The following is a 21,292-nucleotide window of genomic DNA, read 5'->3' on the forward strand; positions in this document are numbered from 1 at the left end:
GTGTAGGGATGTGTGTAGATGTATGGGCGTAGATGGGTATTGGCAAAGATACGCTGCTTCTGCAGAGGGAGAGAGTACGCATCGATACAGAGAGAGATCTGTACCTATATCTAAATTACAGATATGTAGATGTCCATGTATATTACAATACATTTATATATATAGGTACAGATATGAGTATATAGTTACATAGCTAGGTATTGATATACATATATCTGTACATATATATGTATATACACACGTATATATTTGTAATTTCCTATATGTGTACGTCTATACATACAAATATATATGTAACTCTATAAATATATTTACATGGATACATACATATCCCTATATCAACATATATGGATATATACATATAGTTATATAGATATATATGTATGTATCTACACAAATACGCACGTCCACACCTGTGTGTTTGTATACGCATTATATCTGTAATTTTTAGAGATGTGTGCATATGTCTCTCCATACACCGATCGAGATATAGAAAGAGGTGATATCTGTATAAAGATAGGTATAACCCTAGGGATGTAGGCTGAGGTAGATCTACGTCTGTCTATACAGCTGTAGCTGTATGTATGTATATACACAGTGGTAGTTTATATATGTGTGTGCATATATGGACACGTCTGTGTGTAAGTGTAGGTACGGTGTTACACCTACACCGCTGCCTCTAGCTACGCCTATAGATGTACGCACACGGGTATATAAAGCGTACAGATCTATGTAGATCCGTTTGTGTATATGTGCGTGTCTGCGTGCGCACACACGCGTCGCACACTCATGCACACACACACGCGCTCACCCCCCCACCCCTCCCTTGAGCCCTGTGCTCAGCCCAGGCAGAGGCAGGTAGGGGCACCCCGGGCTCCCTATGTGGGTGTCTGTGGCCGCGGGGGGCTGCCCCCCACCCACACGTGTGCCCCCCTCCCAGCCACCCCCGTCCCACCCCCCACCCCCTCGGGAGGCAGAGCCTGCGCCGCCCACCCCTGCCGCGGGAGCAGGTGCTCCCGTGGGACTGCAGCCCCCGTGGCGCTGGTGCTGCCGCAACGCGGGCAGGGCAGAGGCGAGGGGCCGGGGCGCAGGCTGGGGAACAGCTTCGTGTTGTCGGCCTCGTGGGCGTACAGCACCCGCTCGCGCCCCCGCACCCGCCCCCGCGCCCACCACCTCCAGCAGCGCGGCGGGCGGGCGCGACGCATGCAACAGGCCCCCGCGCCGTGCCGGCGGCGCCCACGGTGGCTGTGGGCAGGGCGGCCGGGCGGCTCGGGGCTCGCCCTGGCGCGCTCCCCGCCGGCGGCCGTCCCTGCGCTCCAGAGCCACGCCGGGTGGCGGCGGTACGATGGTCCGGGGCAGCGCGGGCGTGGAGCACTGGCTCTCGGCGCTCGCGGCGCCTTGGGCTCGCGGTGCAAACCACACTCTCCACTTTGCTCCAACAAAGCGTAAGCAAGCGAACGGGCGGCGAGGGCTGTGCAGCGGGCGGCACGCTTGGGTGCGCGCTTAGGATCTGTAGTCCTTCTTGCTGTAGGGTTTGTTGCCCAGGATGCTATCGATCTCGTGGACGATGGAAGACGACAGCTTCGGAAGGACCTGCAGGGGAGGGGGAATGCGGCTGGGAGTCAGGAGGACGCAGCCGTGGACGGCACGTGGCTGTGCCACGCTCACCACCTCTACCCCACCACCTCGACGCTACGAGCCCCGGCTTGCGGGCTGAGCGACCCAGTTACGGAAAGCCTGGGTTAGGCTCATACTCTGCCTTCTCAGCCCAGCAAAGCCTCGTCTCTGCTGCTCAGCTTTGGATCAAGCAAAACCCATAAATTCTGCTTTGAGTGAGGTTCACAACCTCCTTTTCCTACGCAGCGCGCTGCCGTAGGGAGCGTTGCAGGAGTGTGCATCGCAGCGCTGCAGCAGCAAAGCACGCGCAGCAGGCGCTGCCCCGTTAAAGCCCCGTGAGCAGGGTCTGCATCCTTCCCCAGGGCGAAGCCTCCCCCGGCGGGCGCTGCTGGCGTGCCGACGAGGCGGGGAGCGCTGACCTGTATTGCTCCAATGTTCTCCATCAGCTGGTCGGCGTTGGAGGCACCCAGCAGGACGGAGCTGACGCCTTCGTTGCGCAGGCACCAGGCTGGGGCAGGAGGGAGAGCAGAGTCTGAGCGTGGTCCAGCCGCCCCCAGTGTCCCCCCTATGCCCTCCCAGCCCCCTTACCGATGGCGAGCTGGGGCAGGGTGCAGCCCAGGCGCTCGGCGATGGCCTGCAGCTCCTTCAGTTTCGCCTGCTGCCGCCGGCCCTCCTCGCTCAGGATCTTGTCCTTCAGCCACTGGTATCCCTGGGGGGCAGGAGGGGTGTCGCAGTGGGATTGGGGCATGTCAGGACCATGCGCCTCCCCAGACCCATCGGGTCACAGCTGCTGGACCTCCTGCTCCCACAGGGACGTTGCGATGCCCCTGGCTTCGCTCCCACGGCTCTGCCCGTTTGCTGTGACCCCCCTGGCCCCAGCCAGGCTCACCTTCAGTGAGGCGCGGGAGTAGGGAGGGATCCCCCCGTCGTACTTCCCCGAGACGATGCCGCAGGCCAGCGGGGACCAGGTCATGGCTCCGACGCCTGGGGGCAGAGCAGAGTGGGGGGTGACGCCGCTCCCCCCAGCACCACAGCACGGGCTGGCCGGCCCTGGGGACACGCGCTGTGCCCCACCTGGCCATGGCAGTGCCAGGCTTTGGGGAGCACCGTGCGAGGAGGGGCAGCTGGGGCAGGACGCCTGCCACTGTACCTATCTTGTGGAAGAGCTCAGGGAGCTGCACCTCCACCTTCTCCCGCTGGAACATGTGGTACTCAGCCTGCTCGCAGATCGGCGGGATCAGGTTGAACTGCCGGGCCACCGAGTACGCCTCCTGCCAAAGGGCCAGGACCCTCAGCGCCCCGCCGTCCCCCCTGAGCCCCCTGCCGACCCCCCCGAGCCTCCCCGGCCAAGCCCAGAGAGCTGCCCTGAAAAATAATTAAGGCCCAAGCACATCTACAAGCGCTTGGCTCCTGACAGCTGCTGTCTAATTAAATCAGCGTCACCGCGGCACTGGGCGTGCTCTGCCGCAGCCGCCCCCGGGCCCCTACCATGATCTCCATGGAGCTCCAGCGTGAGGTCCCCCAGTACATGGCCATCCCCTGGTTGATGACGTGGGTCATGGCTCGCACCGTCTCTGCCGAGAGGGAAGGGGAGAGCGGCAGGTGGGGGTTAGCGGGGTGCCGCGCCAGCAGGAGGGGGCTCGCAGCGTGCTGATGGCTGGTGGGCCTCCCACTCCCCCATGCCGAGGTGGGAGGCAGGAGCTGGGTTGAGGCTGGAAGATGCTTTGGAGAAGGAGCAGGACTGGGATCAAGGGAGCAGTTGCTTGAGACGTTCTGGGGACCACAGCCGACCCTGACATGCCGCTGGTGATGCCAGGGCTCTCCCAGCACGGAGAGCAGCCGCTCGGCTCCTGGCACCGGCCCCACGGGGTACCAGTGCCAGCCCTGTGCTTGACACCGCTGTGGGGGGAAGGACCCGAAGCATTGCCCGTGCACTGACACCCAGGAGAGGGAGGGAACCCCGGACCCCGTGCAAGGGGCGCGGGTGGTCTCGGGGGAGCCAGCCCTGAGCCATGCAGGCTGGGGCCAAGCCAAGGCACGCTCCTGCAGCCAAAGGCGGGCAGCGGCGAGAGCAATGGGCGTGAGGCTCACCTGGCCGGTGCTGGACGCATGCCCTGGCATGCTCACAGCTGCCCCGGCAAGGAGGGACCCTGTCGCGGTCCCCGGCGCGGCTGCAAAGGGTACCCCATGGCAAGGACCCTGGGGAGCCTCTTTGGTTTTTTTCCCCTTTAACTGCATGAGGGTCTGAGGGGGTGGGGGGTGTTTTTGTTGTGCTGCCGCTGCCTGTGCATTTTATGGCGGGGTTTGCTCGGGGCAGGGGGGGCAGGGAAGGACATCTCAGAGGAGTGGGGGTTCTGCCCCAGGAAATGCCGCTGGGACACAGGCGGCGGGCAGAGTGCGGGCAGGGAGTACCTTCTACGATGAAAGTCCTGGACTTGGAGGAACTAAATGGGTCCCCTGGTGATAGAAGAGAGATTGAGAGAGAGCGGAGTTGGCCGCTGCTAGCAGAGCAGAGCGAGTGGCTCGCCAGGACAGGGGCAGTGACCTGTCACCGTGCCACCAACCCGCCCCTGCCACGGCCCGAGGGGGTCCCGGCACTGGGCTGGGGGTGGCAGCAGCTTAACCGCGGTGTGGGCTGACCGTAGTGGCAGAGGGGCCGTTTCTGCTCGGGAAGGGAAAACGCCCTTGAAGTAAAAGCCTGGCACAAACCAACCGCAATGGCAACGAAAGGCGGTGGGGAGGAGCGCAGCGCCACGGCACGGCACCCACCTTCCATCGGCGTGTTGGGATCGGGACGGTTGGCGAATACCACATCCACGTACTCCAGCTGCAGCCGCTCCAGCGACGCCTTGAGACCTGCCGCACCGATGGGACCGGGAGGCACGTCAGGCTCTGTGCCAGCAGCCGGCGCAGGCACAGCCTGGCACCGAGGCCGGCAGCGCACGGTGAGCATCCCTACCTTCTATGATGTGCTTTCGGGACAGGCCCCTCTCCGTCTCGGCCCTGGAAAAGGAAAGGTGGGTGAGAGCCCGGTGCGCTCCGGCCACTCTGCCGCGGGGTGGGTGCGCTACCTACTTTCCTCCCCAGAAGATTTTGGTGGTGATGACCAGGCTGGACCGTCTGCAGGGAAAAAGAGAGCGTCACCGGCGGTGGCACCCGCAAAGCCCTGCGTGTCCTGCCCGCTCCCTGCCTGTGTGCATTCATGCCCAGCGCTGTTCTGCCAGCCTTCCCGGGTCCATCAGCACTGCGGCGATGGCTTTGCAGCACAGGAATGAAGTCCGGCTTACCTCCACCCCTTCTTCTTGATGATGTTCCCCAGCACGACCTCGGCCCTACAAGAGAAGGGAACGTCAGCTGCCGGCGCCCCGGCCACGAGGAGCGGTGGCAGCCGGCTGGGATGGCCCCAGTCCCCGGCCGGCCAAGAGGCAAACGCGGTGGCTGCGGGGATGCTGTTTCCCGCTCCGGCTGCAGCGAGCAGGGCCGCGCTGCTCCCCGACACGCGAGCTCGCTATTTTTAAGCATGTGCTTGGGCACGCTGCGATGCCTCTGGGGCACCGTGCCCCGGGCACAGCCGCTGCTCGCCGCGCCGGGGAGGGTGCGTGGCTGTGCCCATGTGGCGCAGGCAGCCGCAGGCAGCCACGGGACCGCGCGAGCCATCCTCCCTGTGCGAGCAAGTGCTCGCAGACCCATCCTGGCAGCTGCTTTGCTGCCGGCAAACCTGGGAGACTCCCAGGGCCGCCGCAGTTCGGAGGCGCCGGAGGTGTGAGGCGCACGGTGAGGCCCCTTGTTCGGTTGCCAAATGGGGTACCTACTTGCCAGCGGCGTAGACTTCTGCCGTGTCGAAGAGATTAATGCCGTTGTCGTAGGCTAAAGTCATCAGCTGCTCTGCCATCTGTGAGGTGAGAGCAGGGAGGGTCAGCAAAGGGGGTGGCCGAGAGCCGGAGCGCAGAGGCACGTGCTTGTGAGCGCCGGCGAGCTCCAGCACACCACATGCACGGAGACCAGCACCCGTGGGTGTGCCGGCCCCATCCGTTCCCCATTTCGCTTGGGAAAGGCTGGGGAGGGACGGACAGGGCGAGGGGGCGCGATCCTTACCTCATCTGTGATTTGCCCGCCAAAAGTCACCCATGTCCCTGTGGAGGAGAGAGGGTGTGCGCGCGATGAATGTGGTGAGCACGGTGAGCACGGTGAGCACCCAACGCCGCCGCCGCCCCGAGCCCCCGGCCGCCCACCCCGGCTCCCCTGGCACAGCCCCGGCGTGCGGCGGCCGCGGTTGGCCCCGCCACGTGCAGCATGGCGTTCCCAGCACAGCCCGGTCGCTTCCTATCATGTCGGGGGAGAAAAAGAGAAAATAATTTGACAACTTCTGGGCCGCGTCTCAAAACCGCCGCCAGGCCAGAGGGAAACCCTTTCCTTCCCTTCGCAAAGCATCGCTGGAGCAGGCGAGCGCTGCCCTCGCCGGGGAGCGCCGGCAGCAGCTGCGGGCGGGAGGAGCTGCCAAGGGAAAGCCCCAGCACTTACCCAGGCCCAGGCAGGACACGCGCAGCCCAGATTTCCCGAGGTTCCTGGAAGACAGAGACCTGTTAGGAAAGGCACCAGAGAGCCCCGAAATGCCGTCTCATGCATCCACATGCCAGCGAGTCGTGGTCCCCAGAGCCGGTCCCTATCCCCATCCCTGGTCCCCATCTCCCTCCCCATCCCCACCTGGGACCATCCCACAGCAAGGGCCACCCCCCGCCACATCCGATTAAAAAGCCACCCCAGGCTGGGCACGCCACGGCTCGCCGGCGGCACGGCCGGCACTGGCGCAGCAATGCTGGTTCCCGCACACAAAATAATTGCCCGGCAGGGTAATCGAGAGCGGCAGCGGGCAGCGACCTGGTTACAGAGTCTCCCGAGATGAGGCTGGGGTGTTCGGCTCCCGCGGCAGCGCCGCTGGCGTGGGGGGATGGGGCAGGAGCAGGGGGAGATGGCACGCCGGCGGTCAGGCCTGGAGCATCCCACACGTGGCATGAGCTGCGCCTGTTCTCTGTGGCGCGGCACAGGGGAGCACAGGTCTTGCGCGGGGAGAGGGTGCTCGGGAGCAGACCAGTGTCCCGGAGAAATGGAGCACCCCTGAAAATTCGCCTGGCACAAGGCGCCAGAGAACAGCTTGGGGAAGGGGGCCGGGCTGGCAGACGCCTTCGCCGTGGTGATGGAGAGCCAGTTTCTTGTTAAAAATGACAAAGGCTCGAGCAATGAGCGTTAAAATAAATAAAGTGTAGGTGAGCCACGGCAGCTCGCCCGCACGGGTGTCGCGTAGCAACCGGGAGGCACCGCCACCGCCGGCATCGCTGGCACGGGCACGGGGAGCCGGGCAGGGAGCAGCCGCGGCCCGACCGCAGCGGCAGGGAATCGGGGCATCTTCCTTCCGCGCCGCCAGGTTATTGCCCAACATCTGGAGGCGCGGGTGCTCCCCCCCGACTCCTGTGTTATTTTTAGAGCGTTTCACGGCGAGTAGAGGCTGTGGCCGTGGGGCAGCTCAAGGCCCTGCCATGGGGTTGCGGTGGGGAGGGGACGCCACCAGCCCCATCCCGGCCATTCCAGGCTGCGGGGGCACTGCTGGGGTCCTCCCGGGTGGGTGGGCACTGGCAGTGCCCCGCCGCTCCCGGCTTTCCTGCCCAAAAGCATCTTGCCCAGTCGCCCAACGGAGATGCTGGCAGATACTGGGGGAGGCCAAGCTCCCGCCCCTGCTGCGGGAAGGAGCATCCCGCCATGCTGCGCCGTGGCCTTCCCATCCCGCCTGTTTGCAAGGAGCGTCCCTGTGCACCGGTCTCCCCCGGAGCTGCCGGCAGGGCCCCGAGCCGCTCACCCAGCGCCCAGGAGAGGGTGGCCCCTGGTGCAGATGGGGACATGATCGTGGGGCACCAGCACCAAGCCCAGAGGGTGCCACCGCATGTCACCCCAGGCCCAGGCAAGGGGACTTGGCTGATTTGGCCAGTGACGGTGGGTGACGGCTCGTCTCGTTCCCGTGCTCTGCTGGCCTGACGCACTTCGCAGCCCGATGCCGGTCTCATCTGGGCTGCAGCGAGGGCACGCAGCGGCTGTCAGCTGGACTGTGGCATGCATGCTCATCCCCGAGGGAGCCCCCCGCCCTGTGCCAGGGCGCACGCTCACCCCCCCAGCGCGCTCTGGCACGTGGAGCGCGTTAACCCAGCGGGTGCTGGCTGGGGGGCACAAGGCGCACACGCTGCCCTTCGTTTCCAAACCCGCCGCGGGCAGCCAAGGGATGAATTCTGGCTTGCAGCTCCGCGCCCGCTTCACAGGGCAGCGAGTCTCTGGCAGCGCCGTACGGATGCCATGGCAGCCCGCAGATTAACGCGCGCCACGACTCTCAGACCCCCCCAGCTTGGCAGCCTGCCTGGCTCGGCAGGCACCGGGGATCCTACTAATCCTACCCCAAATTTTAGGGTTCCTGGCCCCCACCCCGTCCCACTGGTTTTATGCAAGGCTGGATGAAATGTGCGCCGAGAGGGGACAGGAGCAAAAGGTGAGGAAGAAGGTGACGGAGGCATGTGGTCAGCACTTTGAGCACAGAGAAACCTACGGAGCAGGACGCAAGCCAGGGATTAGGGGAGTGCAGCACACCTGGCCCCCCCAGACCCCCCTTCCCGCCCCCTAAATCTTGATGAGGAACAGAGAAAGCAGCCGAGCAGGCAGCAAATCTGCCTGCCCGAGCAGCGCGCCTGTCTCCTACCGGTATTTCATCCCCGGCTGCTTGACGCTGGACTCGCTGGAGGAGGGGGCGTTCTGCACCGAGAGCTGCCCCAGGCTGCGGGCCACCATGGCCACCGCCCGGAACTTGCCGCGGGTGCCGAGGCTGGGGCTGCCGGCATTCTGACGGTTCAGCCGGTCCTCCGCGCTCCGGCTCTTGATGCTGTGCTCGGAGCACACAAAGGAGACCTGCATGCTGCTCTGGTGGGCAGCCGCGCCAGCTGCCTAAATTTAGCCGGCGCCCTGGGCGAGGCGGGGAGCTCCTCCCGCGCGCCCACACGCTGCCGCCCCGCCAACGTGACGGCGGGGGGCTGCGAGGCGGCGGGCGCGGAGCTGGCTCCCGTCAGCCCTCCTGCCCTCAATATTTGATGAGCTCAGGAAGCGAGGAAGCGGTGCCCAGGCAGCTGGGGGGCAGGAAGGGGAGCGTTACAGTGGGTGCCCCCCAAAGGGACACCCCCCCCCCCGCCCTGCACCCCGCCGGGCATCCCCCCCGTGGGCAACGCTTCCAGCCCCAGCTCCCTCGCAGCATCCCTCCTCTCAGGCGGACGCAAGCCCGAAACAAAAATCTCCCGGCAGGAGCACACACATCGCCAGCGACGCGGTTCTGGGGCGAGAGCGCAGGCGGTGGCGATGCCGCCGCCTCTCCTGGAGGCAAAGCCCGGCGGTTTGCCGAAGCTGGACCGGTGGTACCCCTCGGGGCCGCGGCCCCAGCAGCGCGGCCCCCAAATTTCACCCAGTGCGAGCTAAGCGGATTGAGGTGAAACCCAGCCCAGCATCTCCTGACGAAGGAGGGACACGAGCCGGCCGTGCCACAGCACCAGTTCGTGGCCGGGGCCACGTGCCAGCTGCCCGCACTGGCCGTGCCCCCCGGGTAAGGAGCAAGGAGCAGGGCCGGGGCTTGGCTTGTGGGGGAAATTACGCATGTTCGGTCCCAACCTAATGAGAAATCTTGTAATCTCCTCCGCTTCCCTCTGCCGCAAAGCTCCTTAGCCCGGTAATCCCACCGGCGCCAGCTGCGGCTCTGGCCCTGGGGCGAGCGAGGGGGACCTGGCAGCAGTCGCAGCTCCCCGGAGGAGGAGAAACCCCAGAGATTTTGGGGGCAGCGGGCACACGCCCGAAGGAGCATCGATGGGGGTGCCTGTGCCAGCCTCTCCCCATCAATAAATAACCACTCCATGAATATTAAATGAGCTCTTGCCACCGTGTAAATGCTACCTCTGTTATCATGAGCAGAGGGGAACCTGACCCGCGGTGCGGCACAGCACGGCACGGCGCGGCAGGAGCCGGCAGAGCTGCCGGCCCCCAGGGGCTTCACCGCTGCGGGGGATGCGAGGGGCACCCCTGCATTTCCACAGGGGGCAACAGCCACTGGCCCCAGCCCCGGTACCCCAGCTGGGTTATTGGGGGTGCCTGGCCCATCGCCCCACCTGCAACGCTGGGGACAGTGTGAAGACAAACGGTGGGAGAACCACAGCCACGTGCCCTCAGAGCCGGAGCTGATGGCTCCGGCTGCCCGGTGTGCCCTCCCTGGCATGGGTGGGTAACGAGGACAAAAGTCAGCTGAAATCCTGAGGCGCCTCGTGCCATGCCCAGGACCCACATGCAAAATTCATGGAGCGCCAGCTCTGCAATGAACGCTCGTCAGATGGATAAAGCATCTCTGTAGCTGTTTGCTCCAACTGCCCGATCTTTAAAAGCACGGAGTGTTTGCACTTGCAACTTCCCATCAGCAAAGGGAAAAATCAAGTGAGAAGATTAAAGATCACCGAGCGAGCAAGAGGCAGCAACGCTGACCTGCCGCACACGCCACGCGAAATCTCCTTTTGTGGCAAGGGCGCCGGCTCCTCCTGACCTTGGTGTGGCACAGGGAAACCGATGAAATCCCGCAGGCCAGGCTTTTCCCCAATGAGGTGTAAAACCAGCACTAAGCAGCATCCCCTGCTCCATCCCTGCATCTCGGGCCGGGCGCGCTGAGCCCTCACCGCGGTCGCTGCTCTGGCATACGCCGGCACTGCCTTACCTGTACTTCATGCCGGTGGCACGGGCGGTGCTGTCGGCCAGGGAGAGACCGTGCATCCGCAGGAACTCCTCCAGTGTCTTCGCCCGTGCCGCTGCCCGCACGTCCCGCAGCCGCCGCAGCTCCAGCCCGTCCGCCGGCCGGGGGGCCGGTGGCAGCCCCCACTCGGGGTGGTGCCGGCTGGCCACGCTGCGCAGGCTCTCGCTGTATGTCATGGAGAGCATCCCGCCGCCCGAGCGCGAGCTCTGCGGGCCGGCCCCGCTGCCCACCGCTCAGCGATGCTATGGAGAGAGCTGGGAAAGCGCCCTGCTGCGATGCCAGGCTCTGCCACCGCTCGGGGCAGAGCCCTGCCAGCGCCCGTGCCGCGATGCCGGAGTGACGGCCCCTGCCCTTGCCGGGACCTGTGGTGGGTCTGCGGTGTGGGGAGGCGAGAGCAGGGATCTTGGCAAAGCCAGTCGCTTCAGTGGAGTGAAGTCTTGGAGAGGGAGCCAAAGAGCGAAGGAAAGGGCGAGGGTGGTGGCGCGGCAGGGAAGGGACGTGGCGCTGGGCGGCGCTGGGCAGCTGGGGCTGCAGCGGGTGCCCACCACAGCTGCCCCGAGTGCGGTGAGCTGCTGCAGCCTGGCACGCGTGCCGGCTGCGCTGCCTCCCAGCTCGCCCCCGCTGGGCTGCTACTGGTGGGCATCCCCGCGAGGGGCGCGGTGGGCCCCGGGAGCCAGCTGGGGTGGGGCAGGCGGTGGCACAAGCGCTGCTGGTGAGACTCCGGCACCACGTGCCGGTGGGTGGGAGAGGTCAGGACGGGAAAGGTGGCCCCATGGGGCGCTCTGGGGAGGGTGGGCATCTGCAGAGGGACCACGGGCACTCGCTGGAGGCTGCCGTGCCTGCGGCAGGCTGCTGCAACCCGTGCCGTCAGCCAACACCTTCCCCGCAGCCATGACCTCCCAGCCGGTGCGGGCTGCTGAAAATAGCCTGCTGCAGAGCGGGCTCCTGACACGCTGGAGGTGCTCGCCGCCTCTACAGCTGGGATCTCGCTGGTGGTGGCACCGGCATCGATTTCCCTGCCGCTTTCTGCAGCATCCCTCGCACTCAGACTCTGAGAGAAGGAGCGGGGACCAGGGCCAAAACCGCAGCGCTGGTGCCGGAGTGGCCGCTGGGAGCTGGGAGTGCACCGTGCCGGAGCTGCACCGGCATCAGGCTCGGCCGGGCTCCCACCAGTGGTTTTTTCATTCTCTGCAAAGCTCAAATTTACGGTAGCCGTGGCCAAAAGCGAAGTGGACTTTCCATTGAGCTGAGACCTCAAGAAAAAAGAAGAAAACCCAGTAGATACGGAGCATGAGCTGGCAAAGGGTGACCGAAACCCTGAGGGCTCCTGTGATACCCAGCACTGCCGGAGACCCTCCTGCCCTCCTCCTGCTCTGCAGCAAGGGCTTGGGACACGGAGGTGTGGAAAGGGGACCCCTCTCCTGCAGCAAAGCCAAACAGAACCCTGGCCACCAGCCTCCTCTTCCTGTCACGCCTCGAAGCCAGAGTCAGGAGTCAGCACCAGCCTGTCTCTGTGGCTGGCTGTTTTAATTAGGGCAGCGCCACGGCTCCTGCCAGGCACGGGCACAGCACCCAGCCCTGGGGGGATCCCATTGTCCCTGGCAGGACCCCCTCGCCCCAGGTGGGATCCCCTTGCCCGATAGTGGCCGAGAAAAGCGAGCTGGCTGTACTGCTCCTCTACAGCTTCACCGCGCTGCAGTGAAATGGCTGCAGCAAGCGGAGCGGGGGTTTTGGTCTCGGCTGCCTTAAGGAACAGGGTGGGAATCCACCGGCCGCCTCTTTTCAACACCTCCCTGATTTTTGGCTGAGCATTATGGGGCGGTGGAGAGAGCGTCGAGGCAGGGGGTTTGTCCACGGGCCGTTCGTTAGCAGAAATCCTGACGCTGCCCGAGGGATAAGAAGCAGCAGGGACTGCAGTAGCTGCTGAAGCCCAAACAGCATCATGCCCAAGCAGGAGAGGCTGTTTTGCAGGCAAGGAGCGCGGATGGGGATGGGACACAGGCTCTGCGGGGTAACAGGGGACCGTTAGCATGTGTCAGGGGCACAACAAGTGGGTGACAGTCGCGTGCGCAGGGTAGCTGCTTGGAAAGGTGTCTTGCCAAGCTGGGAGCTTGTTGGCAACCAACAGCCTGCCTAAAACCGAAAAGACCCCAAACACCAAAGGAACCTCCCCCTAGCCACCAAATACTGAGCTCCCCTGTGCAGCAAATCCTCCCTGCTGCCCGCAGTGGGCTGCACTGCCGGCTGTGCCCGTCCCCGCTCGCTGCCCGCGCTGCCGGCCCCGACTCACCCGCGTGCCGGGGACGCTGCTCGCCAACGGCAAAGCTCTGGGTGGCCGGGCTGCCCCGGGGCAGCTATAAGAGATGCACGGCTGCTGGGTTTTTTTTGCATTAGGGGAGTGTCGGCGCTTGGCGTCCAAAGCAATTGGCAGCTGCGACGGGCCCCCCCAGAGCCCAGCTTTCTTGCCGCGCTCCATTAGCCCTATTAGGGGATTTTCTTCCTTGCGAAGGGGAGCTAAATTATTCATGGCCGCTTTGCTAAAAGCCTGGGGATGCGCCGCTGCTTTATCAATGCTGGCATCGCTGCCTCTGCCTGCAGCCGACCCTCGCCCTGCAGCGACAGGTCCTGTGCCATCGGCACGTGGTGCGGTGGGGACAGACGGGGCACTGGGGACCATCGGGGAGCTGAGCCGGTCCCCTGCAGTGAACACAGCCCTCCTGCGGTCCCCACGGTGGCAGGGCTGGAGCTGGGCTGTGGCAGCACCGAAACAGGGACTCCTCCGGGCAGGAGCCCCAAAACGGGGCTGGTGACAGCCACCGGTGGCAGCTGCCTGCAGGCAGCCTACGGGCAAGCTGGCTCCTGCCTGTCAGCCTCAGGAGCCTGTCACACCAGATGTGTCCAGTGGTTCAGGCACGCGCTGTGCCAAAACCCACCGATGGCTCAGGCTCGGCAGTGCTGGCGGCGGCGCATCGCCAGGACAGGCACGCGGGCAGTGCCGCCAAGCCACCCTGGTGCCGGCCAGCCTCTCCTCCTCCTGCCACATGTGGGAACGGAGCAGGGAGGCCACAGCTCCCTTGGGGGCAGCCCCCCGTCCCCTGCCCCATCGCTGCGGGGCCGGACCCAGCCCGGTGCCGCTGGGCTGCTGCGGCCCTGGGAGCACCGAAGCGGCTGCTGGCACATTGTGTGGGGAAAAGTACCACCTTCACTTCAGACAGTAAAAGGGTGCGGGGAAAGTGTTGCCTTCTGTACCACTTAACGACGCTTCCCTTAATGGAAGGAGCAGTGGAGCGGCTGGCCGGGTTCCTGGAGCTGCCCTTGGGAAAAGCCAGCGGGCTGTTCCTGGTGCAGCACTGGCATGGGATGCTCCTCCCAAGCCGAGCTGAGCCCTGCACCCCTGTGGCAGCTGCCCCCCAGTAGCCCCCTGCCCACACTCTGCTGCCTGGGGAGCCCAGTGAGGACGGCGCCCACCTACCCAGCCGCAGACGTAGGGTCCCCACGGCGCACCGCCAAACCCACGAGCAGGCAAAGACGCGGTGCCACGCCGGTGATGCCCGCCCCGCACGGAGGGAACCCTGCATGGTGGGCAGGGCAGCGCTGTGCCGGCAGCGCCTGCGCCGGCAGCGACCCGGTCATGGGCAGGGGCCGCCAGGGCTTCGTCCGTGTCTGCTTTCCGGGGGGGATTTTGGGGAGGGGGAAGGGCTGGGTTACCTGTAGAACTGGAGCTGGCGCTTGGGGCTCCCATACCTCGCGCTTCCGACAGCAAAGGGGAGAAAGAAGAAAGATGCCACAAACCCCATTAGAAAGGTGGAGTGGGACCGAGCGGCAGAGCTGGTGGCCGTGGGAAGGGTCTGTGGTGCCCACCCGTGCCACATTGTGGAGGGGCACCGTGCAGCGGGCACTGGCATGCTCCCTGGAAATACCCACTCTTCCTGTAGCAAGCATCAGCGCCCAAAAATGCTGCTGCTGCCATGTGGGGTTTTGCAGTCCTGTAAGCTTTTGCACAAAGCATGCCGGGGTGGTTTCGCGGTGCCGTGGCCCCGGGTTTGAAGCCCTGCAGGGTCCCCCCAGCATCGTCCCGCACCCTTACCTGTAAATCATCCCTGGGGAGCCCGTCTGCCGCAGTGAGAGTCGCGCCGGGGAGTCAGTGGTGGATTCGGGATACATGGAGCCAGCCTGGGCTCCCTGGAGCCGCTCACCACCTCACCCCTGCCACAGGGGAAGAGAAAAAGAGGAAGAAACAGGGGTTTTTGGGTCGCGCGCAGGATGGCGTTTCCTGTTGCAGAAGCTTGTGAGCCGGATGGGCGTGCAGCGTGGGCAGCGGCGCAGGCAGTGGCAGGCAGGGCACGGCAGCCCTGCCAGCCCCAGACCCCAGGGCTCCCACCCTGACCCGCCGCTGACCCCGAACCCATCCCGCCCCTGCCCTGTGCCGCCAACTCCCCAACTTGGTTGCTCTCCCCAAACTTCTGGGGCTCCCGGGGAAGGCAGAGCAGAGCTGCTTGCTGCCCGCCTCGCTGCCCACCTCGCTGCCCGCGTCGCTGCCCGTGGGAGGCGAGCAGGGCACGCCACGGGGCACCCCAGCTGCGGCAGCGAGGCACCGACCTGCACCATGGAGGTCTTACAACATATCAGGAAACGGTGAAGAAACACAGGCCCGAAAAATTAAACATTTTGCTGGTGTTTAACAATAAGCAGCCCCCAGAGGGTCCCTCTGCAAGGGACAAGCCAAGGAAAGGAAATGAGCTTGGCTTTTCCTGCAGCCCAGACATGACAGTGTGAGCAGGGGTGCAGGAGCTACGAGGGAAAGGGGGGGCTTGTCCCCAGGTACCCCTGACCCCTCCCTGTCCCCATCCCCATGCCAGGGGGGCATCTGGCCTGACTATCTAGGGACCTGTGGTCCTGCTCATGCTCCCCATCCCGCAGCACCATCAGCAGTTTCCAGTGTCAAAGAAAACCACATTTCCCTACAGAAAGGGGGCTAATTTTTAAACTTAACCCATTTTTCTTTAGGCTCATGAAATGCCATCTTTATGCCACAGGTCATGAGCTGCTTTTCCCTGGATTGGGACTGAGAGATCTCTGGGCTCTTTCCCCAGCTGCCCTGGCACAGCGGAAGCATAGCCTTGCACAGCATGCTCATGTCCTGGCACGCATACTGCCTGCATCCTGGCACGGCATGCCTGCATCCTGCATCCCTCTTGCACCCCAGCACGGTGAGCCTGTAAATCGCATCCTGCCTGCATCCCAGCAGGGCATGCCTGCATCCCGCATCCCTCCAGCATCCCGCATCCCTCCATCATCCCGGCCCAGCATGCCTGCATCCTGCATCCCTCCAGCATCCCGCATCCCTCCATCATCCCGGCCCAGCATGCCTGCATCCTGCATCCCTCCAGCATCCCGCATCCCTCCAGCATCCTGGCCCAGCTTCCTGCATCCCTCCACCACCCCAGCCCAGCGTGCCTGCATCCCGCATCCCTGCAGCATCCCGCAGCCCTCCAGCATCCCGGCCCAGCATCCTGCATCCCTCCAGCATCCCAGCCCAGCATGCCTGCATCCTGCATCCCTCCATCATCCCGGCCCAGCGTGCCTGCATCCTGCATCCCTCCAGCATCCCGCATCCCTCCAGCATCCCGGCCCAGCATCCTGCATCCCTCCAGCATCCCAGCCCAGCGTGCCTGCATCCTGCATCCCTCCAGCATCCCAGCCCAGCGTGCCTGCATCCCGGTGCAGCCCCTGCAGCCCACGCGGTCCAATGGCAGCGGCTGCGGCAGCCGAGCCCGTCCCCGCGGAGCCGCCTGCCCGCCCACCGCAGTCCCTGGCCCTACTGCAGCCCCCGGCCCCGCTGCAGCCCCGGTGCAGCCCCATCTCCCTCCTCCCCAGGCGCTGCAGAAACGCGGCTCCCTTTGGCCGCAGACACACCAGGACTAGAGGTCAGGCAGGCTCAATAAAGCCTGCTTTATTTTTGAGCGGGCAGGAGGGAGCTGCTCCCCCATGGCCCTGTGCCGTTGCACTGTGCACCCTGAGCTGGACCCTGCCGAGCCCCCAAAGCCACTGTGACCGCCTGGATTCTCCTGGGGGGCTGCTCATGTCACCTTGGCCCCATCCCGCAGCCCTTGCCTGGCCGCGGGCAGCTGCATGCAACAACACAGGCTCAACAGCAGCCACTGGCACAGGCACTGTCTCGTGCGCTCCTGCAACTGGCTTCATGCCCGCTCAGCGTCACTTAATTAGCGGCAGTATAACGAAGCTGAAGCGAGCTGGGGGGACGCCTGCAGGAGGGACAGCCGGAGCCCCCCTGCCCCAGCTGCAGTGGGGCAGCCGTGCAGCTGCCTTGCTTGCGCTGCCACAAACGGAGACTCAAACTTATTGCGTGGCTTAGGACTGGCTCTGTTTATGTGTCCTGGGATTTGTGGTGTGAAGGGCTCAGCTCGCCGCAATTTTCAGCAGGACCTGACGTGCCTCGTCCGTAGCCTCGTGGTAACGCTGGGGGGGCCGAACGCGGTGGCTGGCAAGTCTCCAGCGGCATTGGAGAAACTTTGCCAGGAAGCACCACTGGATGCAGGGACATGGGGCAGGGTCTGCGCCCCGAGGAGCCGGAGCATCCTGGCCCCTGGTGTCAACCTGCCCTTCTGGGTCCTCCAAGCCAAAGGTGCTGCCAAAAGCCCGGCCCCCTCCATGCTGGCAGTTTGGTGCTTCCCCAAGACCAATCCTGCACCTTCAGCTTCCTCGCAGCAAAACTCAGCTGCCAGCCCGTGACTGCAAGAGTTTCTGCAGGGTGATGCATGGAAAGGGAAGAAAAGTGTTTTCCTCTGTGGGATGTGCCTTGGGCCCGAGTGCAAGGGTGCCCCGAAAGCTTGTGCTACCACTGGCCTCGGCTCCCATTCCTGGCCAGCACGACAGGGCGCGAGAGCGGGGGCACTGGGGAGATTTATGGCCGGGAAGCCCCTGGGAGCTAAAGCTCTGCTGGGCCAGCCTGGGGGATGGTCTGCGGCCCGCAGCCTCCCAAACACGCGGTCAGAGCAAGAGGAGGTAAAGCTGCACGTGGAATTAATTTGAATATAGGGATGAAGCTTCCACACCTACTGATGAGCCTGAGCCCCCAAGGGCGAAGTATTAAGGTGGGGAGAGCTGCAGGACCCCTGCCCCGGGCACCCAGCGTCCTTCCCAGCTGCTCAGGTCAGGGATGCAGGGGAGACAGTGCCAAACATGCCCCCACTCTGGGTACCTGTCGCCATATTTTTACTCCTTTTTTTACTAGGTTTGCAAACAGCACCCTCAGCAAATAGCCCCCCCCCCCAACACGCCACGGGAAAGGTGACTTTAGCAGAATTACTCACACTGCCCTGCTCTGCCTTGCAAATGGCTTTTCACCGGGCACCTCCTGCCGCCACCTCTCTGTTCATGGGTCCCGTGCACTCCCCGCCCGCTCCCGGCCCCCTCCCGCAGCACTGGCACTGCAGGGATCCGCAGAGCAGCAGCCCTGCCCCTTCCCTGTGCCCGGGGAAGCCTCTGCTGCAAAGCACCAGCCTGCCATCGCGGCGCGGGCTCTCTCTGACCGTGGCTGGTGGGCTCGGCTATGTTTACAAGCCGGTCGTTAAGCTGACGAACAAGGCAGGCGTTGGGGATTTAGCTGCGACACGTGAGGTTGCCCGTGATCATGCTGTGCGCGCTGAAGCTCGGCTCCCCGCGTCAATGACACGGCCCAAAACCACACGCGACATGTCAGACGGGGTTATTCCCGCTTCGCTGTCACGTACACCACCACGAAAGCGACGGGGTCCGTCAGGCCACCAAGTGCCCGATGTGCCGCACTCCCACCGTGCACCCCTTCCCCAGCGAGCCGGCGGGAAGGCTCCCCGCTGCACCATGGCTGCCAGCCAGGCACGGCGAGCCACCGACACGGCACCGCAGACCCGCCGGCGGCGCCGACCACCCCAGCGCCCCACCTACCTGGCACCGGCGCTCTGATGGAGATGCGCGGTCAGGGGGCAAAAAAAACCGAGACAAAAAGCCCAGCTGCCGGCAGAGCTGGAGGCTCTGCAGGTTTTGGGAATCAGCGCCGGTGCAGAGCAGCTGCGACAGCCGGAGGCAAACACAGCGGGTGCCAGCTCCTACCCCATTCCCACTCTGGGAGTTTTCCCACCCTGGGAAAAGGTGTCTGGCGGAGGAGGGGAAGCCGAGCCCTCCGCACCCCGGGATGCGGCAGCACCCAGGGATGCTGCAGAGCCGTCCCTGCCGCTCTCACATCCTGACTCGGCAAGTTTGGCTCCACGGTGGCGTGCAGCTGTAGCGTGCCGCCCGGCTCCCGATCCCGCCGCCAATGCCTTAACCATGTCAGCGCCGCAGCCCGGCAGCGGCAGCGCGCGTGGGCGAGCGAGCGGCTGCCACCCGGCGCCAGCCACCCCTGCGCAGCTCAGGCAAGAGGAGGCTTGTCCAGCACCTGCGAGGAGCCTGGTGCTGTTAAGTCACACCAGGTGTTTTTCTTAAAATGTGAAATAAGGGTGTCCGCAGGCGATGCTGCAGGGCTGCCTCCCAGCGCCGGGGCTCGCCCAGGTGCCCTGTCCCGCCAGCTGGCCACCCGTCCTCCTCCACACGTGCCAACTGCACCTTCTCAGCGGCTTCTGCTTTTTGGCCATCTTGGGCAAAACAACTACCCCAGAGCATGCGGTTCAGAGACACCCCAGTAATTGGAGCATGCTGGTCCCCGGCGGCAGCACGGCACTGTAATCCTGGAGCAGTAACAGCACTGATCTGGCCAGTGGCTGGATTTAGCAGGAAAAACAGAGGCCAAGGCAGAAAAAAGGGGTCAGGGTTTCGGAAGTGTGCAGCAGCAGCGCTTTTTTCATTTATAAATTGGGAAAACACGGTCCCTTTCCACCCGCCGAGTCCCGACTCACTGTGGCATCCTGCCACTTCCTCTGCCCTCTTGGCACAGTCCTGCCACCGACGGGGCCAGCAAGCACGCTGCCTGCTCTGAACCAGGCTGGCACGGATGGGGACCCGCTCGGCACCGCCTGGGCAGATGACCCCAGCAGGCTGCCTGCTTTCCGTGCCGCGGCGGCTCCGCTACGGCGGGGAAGGCCGTCAACCCCGTCCCATTCAGGGAGCGCTCCCCAGCACCAGCATGTCTTTGCTTCTCCAGCAGATGCTGGAAACCGCATGCTGAGGCTTTCTGCTCTCGCTCTGCCACGCGTCTGACCCACAGACCTGCACGCCAAGAGCGGGGAGGCAACGGCTGGCCCCATTGCCCTCCTCATACAAATATTAATAATAAAAAATAATAAATAACACAACTCCTGTGTATCTTCCATTAGCAGCTGCGAGCAAACGCATTTCTTGTAACCAGCCGGAGAATCACTGCATATATGCAATATGTATATATATGCAATATATAGGATATATATCACCCAGCCTGCCTGCTCCTGCGCTCACCCACAACACAGTGCTGCAGCTCCCAGCGATGCTTTTGGAAGAAACCTGCGGTTTTTGGAAAGCTGGCTTGATGCCCTACCCGTGCAAAGGTGGCGGCGACGGGCTCTGCTCTTCTACAGAGGGGCTCGCACCGGGACGAGCCCGAGGCGTCCGCGAGAACAGTCCTGGGATGCCTGCGTCAACCACAAGAGCACGGGGTCCCGGCCGCTGGCTGAGCAGGCACAGGACTGATGGGGCTCCACCATCGCAAGGAAAACAGCCTTAAAAAGTAGAGGCTGGAGAGGGGCTCGTGAGCCAAAGAAACCCACGGATTTAGGACACAGCTGAAGGAAGGCCCAAGGGGCGCTGGCAGCGGCGGGGTTGCAGGACAGGGAATCCTCCGCAGTGCGCGGGAGAAGGGTCCTCCTTTCGAATGACCCTAGGTGTCATTTCGGTGTACGAAGCCACCGGCTTCTGCAGAAAATGTGTCCATTTTTTCTCTGCTGTTGCAAAGCGGCTCTGATTACAAAACAGGGGAAGATGTTTTGGGGAAAAAACCATCATTTACATACTCCTGCAGGTTTGGCCGGACGCCGTGTCATTGGGGTTTAAGTGCCTGCCTCTCCCCGGCGGGATGTCGACGCGCTACGGGGCACCCACAAGCGGAGCATTAATTCAGGGTTACCTTGACTTGCTGGGGAATAAACAAGGGTGGCCGAACCCCACCTGACCCGCTCAGAGTGGGGCTTCTTGGACTGGGAAAGGGACCTGCTCGGCAGGGAGCTGGCGGCGGGGCGAGGGCCCGGGTGTCCCCGCGGCGCGGGTTCGGGTGGGGGAGCGAGGTCCCCCCGAGCGAGCGGGGACGTCCCGGGGGGACGAGGAAAGCCGGCGCCAGGGAAAAGAAACATGAAAGCTTGCGCACAGAACCACGGCTTTTCAGAAGCATCCGTCATCCCCGCATCCAGCGCCCCGAGCATCTCCCGCCGAGCCCGCGCCTGCGCTGCCGCTCCCCGGTAACGCCCGGCAGCGCTCCGAGGATGCCCGGGGCGCAGCCGACGAGCGGATCCGAGCCTCCGCGGGAAAGGGGCACCGGCTGCCCCGCGCATCCTTCCCCGCCGCTCCCGGGCTATGAGCCACACGGTACCGGAGCGCCGGCCCGGCGCCGGGGACGGGAGTGCGGCGGCGTGGCCTGCCCGCACCTCTGCCGGCGGCCGTGCCCGGCTCCGCCATCGCCGCCAGCATCGCCCCCTCCGTCCCTGTCCCCCTCCGCCCCGATCCCGATCCCGATCCCGATCCCGGTCCCGGTCCCGGTCCCGATCCCGATCCCGGCCCCGCCGCCCCCGCACCTGCCCGCCGTCCGCCGCTCCCACCGCTCCGCCGCGGCGCCCTCGTGGGGGGCAGGCCCCGCCCCCCGCCGCCCATTGGCAGCGCCGCCCGCCTCTCCCGCTGCATGCAAAT

General features: G+C 64.4%; 1 protein-coding gene across 9 annotated transcripts; it reads right to left on the reverse strand.

Annotated features, from left to right (window-relative positions):
- Positions 1-1,093: 1,093 nt before the first annotated feature.
- Positions 1,094-21,255, reverse strand: KCNAB2 (potassium voltage-gated channel subfamily A regulatory beta subunit 2). Of its 9 annotated transcripts, none has more exons than XM_064470167.1 (17): positions 21,181-21,255; positions 14,514-14,632; positions 14,135-14,176; positions 6,139-6,182; positions 5,713-5,750; positions 5,430-5,509; positions 4,905-4,949; positions 4,693-4,737; positions 4,577-4,620; positions 4,387-4,473; positions 4,030-4,074; positions 3,106-3,191; positions 2,768-2,888; positions 2,507-2,601; positions 2,206-2,326; positions 2,037-2,125; positions 1,094-1,593 (listed from the first exon to the last, which is right to left on the reverse strand). In XM_064470167.1, the coding sequence occupies exons 2-17, from the start codon at positions 14,588-14,590 to the stop codon at positions 1,504-1,506; spliced, it is 1,149 nt and encodes a 382-aa protein (XP_064326237.1). In that variant the 5' UTR covers positions 14,591-14,632; positions 21,181-21,255; the 3' UTR covers positions 1,094-1,503. The 9 variants fall into 9 exon arrangements, with proteins under 9 accessions (XP_064326237.1, XP_064326238.1, XP_064326239.1 ...); XM_064470168.1 differs by lacking the exon at positions 21,181-21,255 and adding an exon at positions 18,374-18,397; XM_064470169.1 differs by lacking the exon at positions 14,135-14,176.
- Between the last annotated feature and the right edge of the window lie 37 nt (positions 21,256-21,292).

This window comes from Phalacrocorax carbo, chromosome 20, assembly GCF_963921805.1.
Source record: "Phalacrocorax carbo chromosome 20, bPhaCar2.1, whole genome shotgun sequence".
Taxonomy (NCBI): Eukaryota; Metazoa; Chordata; class Aves; order Suliformes; family Phalacrocoracidae; genus Phalacrocorax; species Phalacrocorax carbo.

What these genes read in the sequence shown, in the direction of transcription:
- KCNAB2 (XM_064470175.1), bottom strand. Translation starts at nt 10,611, where the DNA reads ATGCTCTCCATGACATACAGCGAGAGCCTGCGCAGCGTGGCCAGCCGG. An exon ending in GCGGGCAAATCACAGATGAG is followed by an intron (nt 5,510 to 5,712) that starts GTAAGGATCGCG and finishes CTCACCTCACAG; the next exon opens with ATGGCAGAGCAGCTGATGAC. An exon ending in GGAGCTCCATGGAGATCATG is followed by an intron (nt 2,889 to 3,105) that starts GTAGGGGCCCGG and finishes GCCCTTTGGCAG; the next exon opens with GAGGCGTACTCGGTGGCCCG.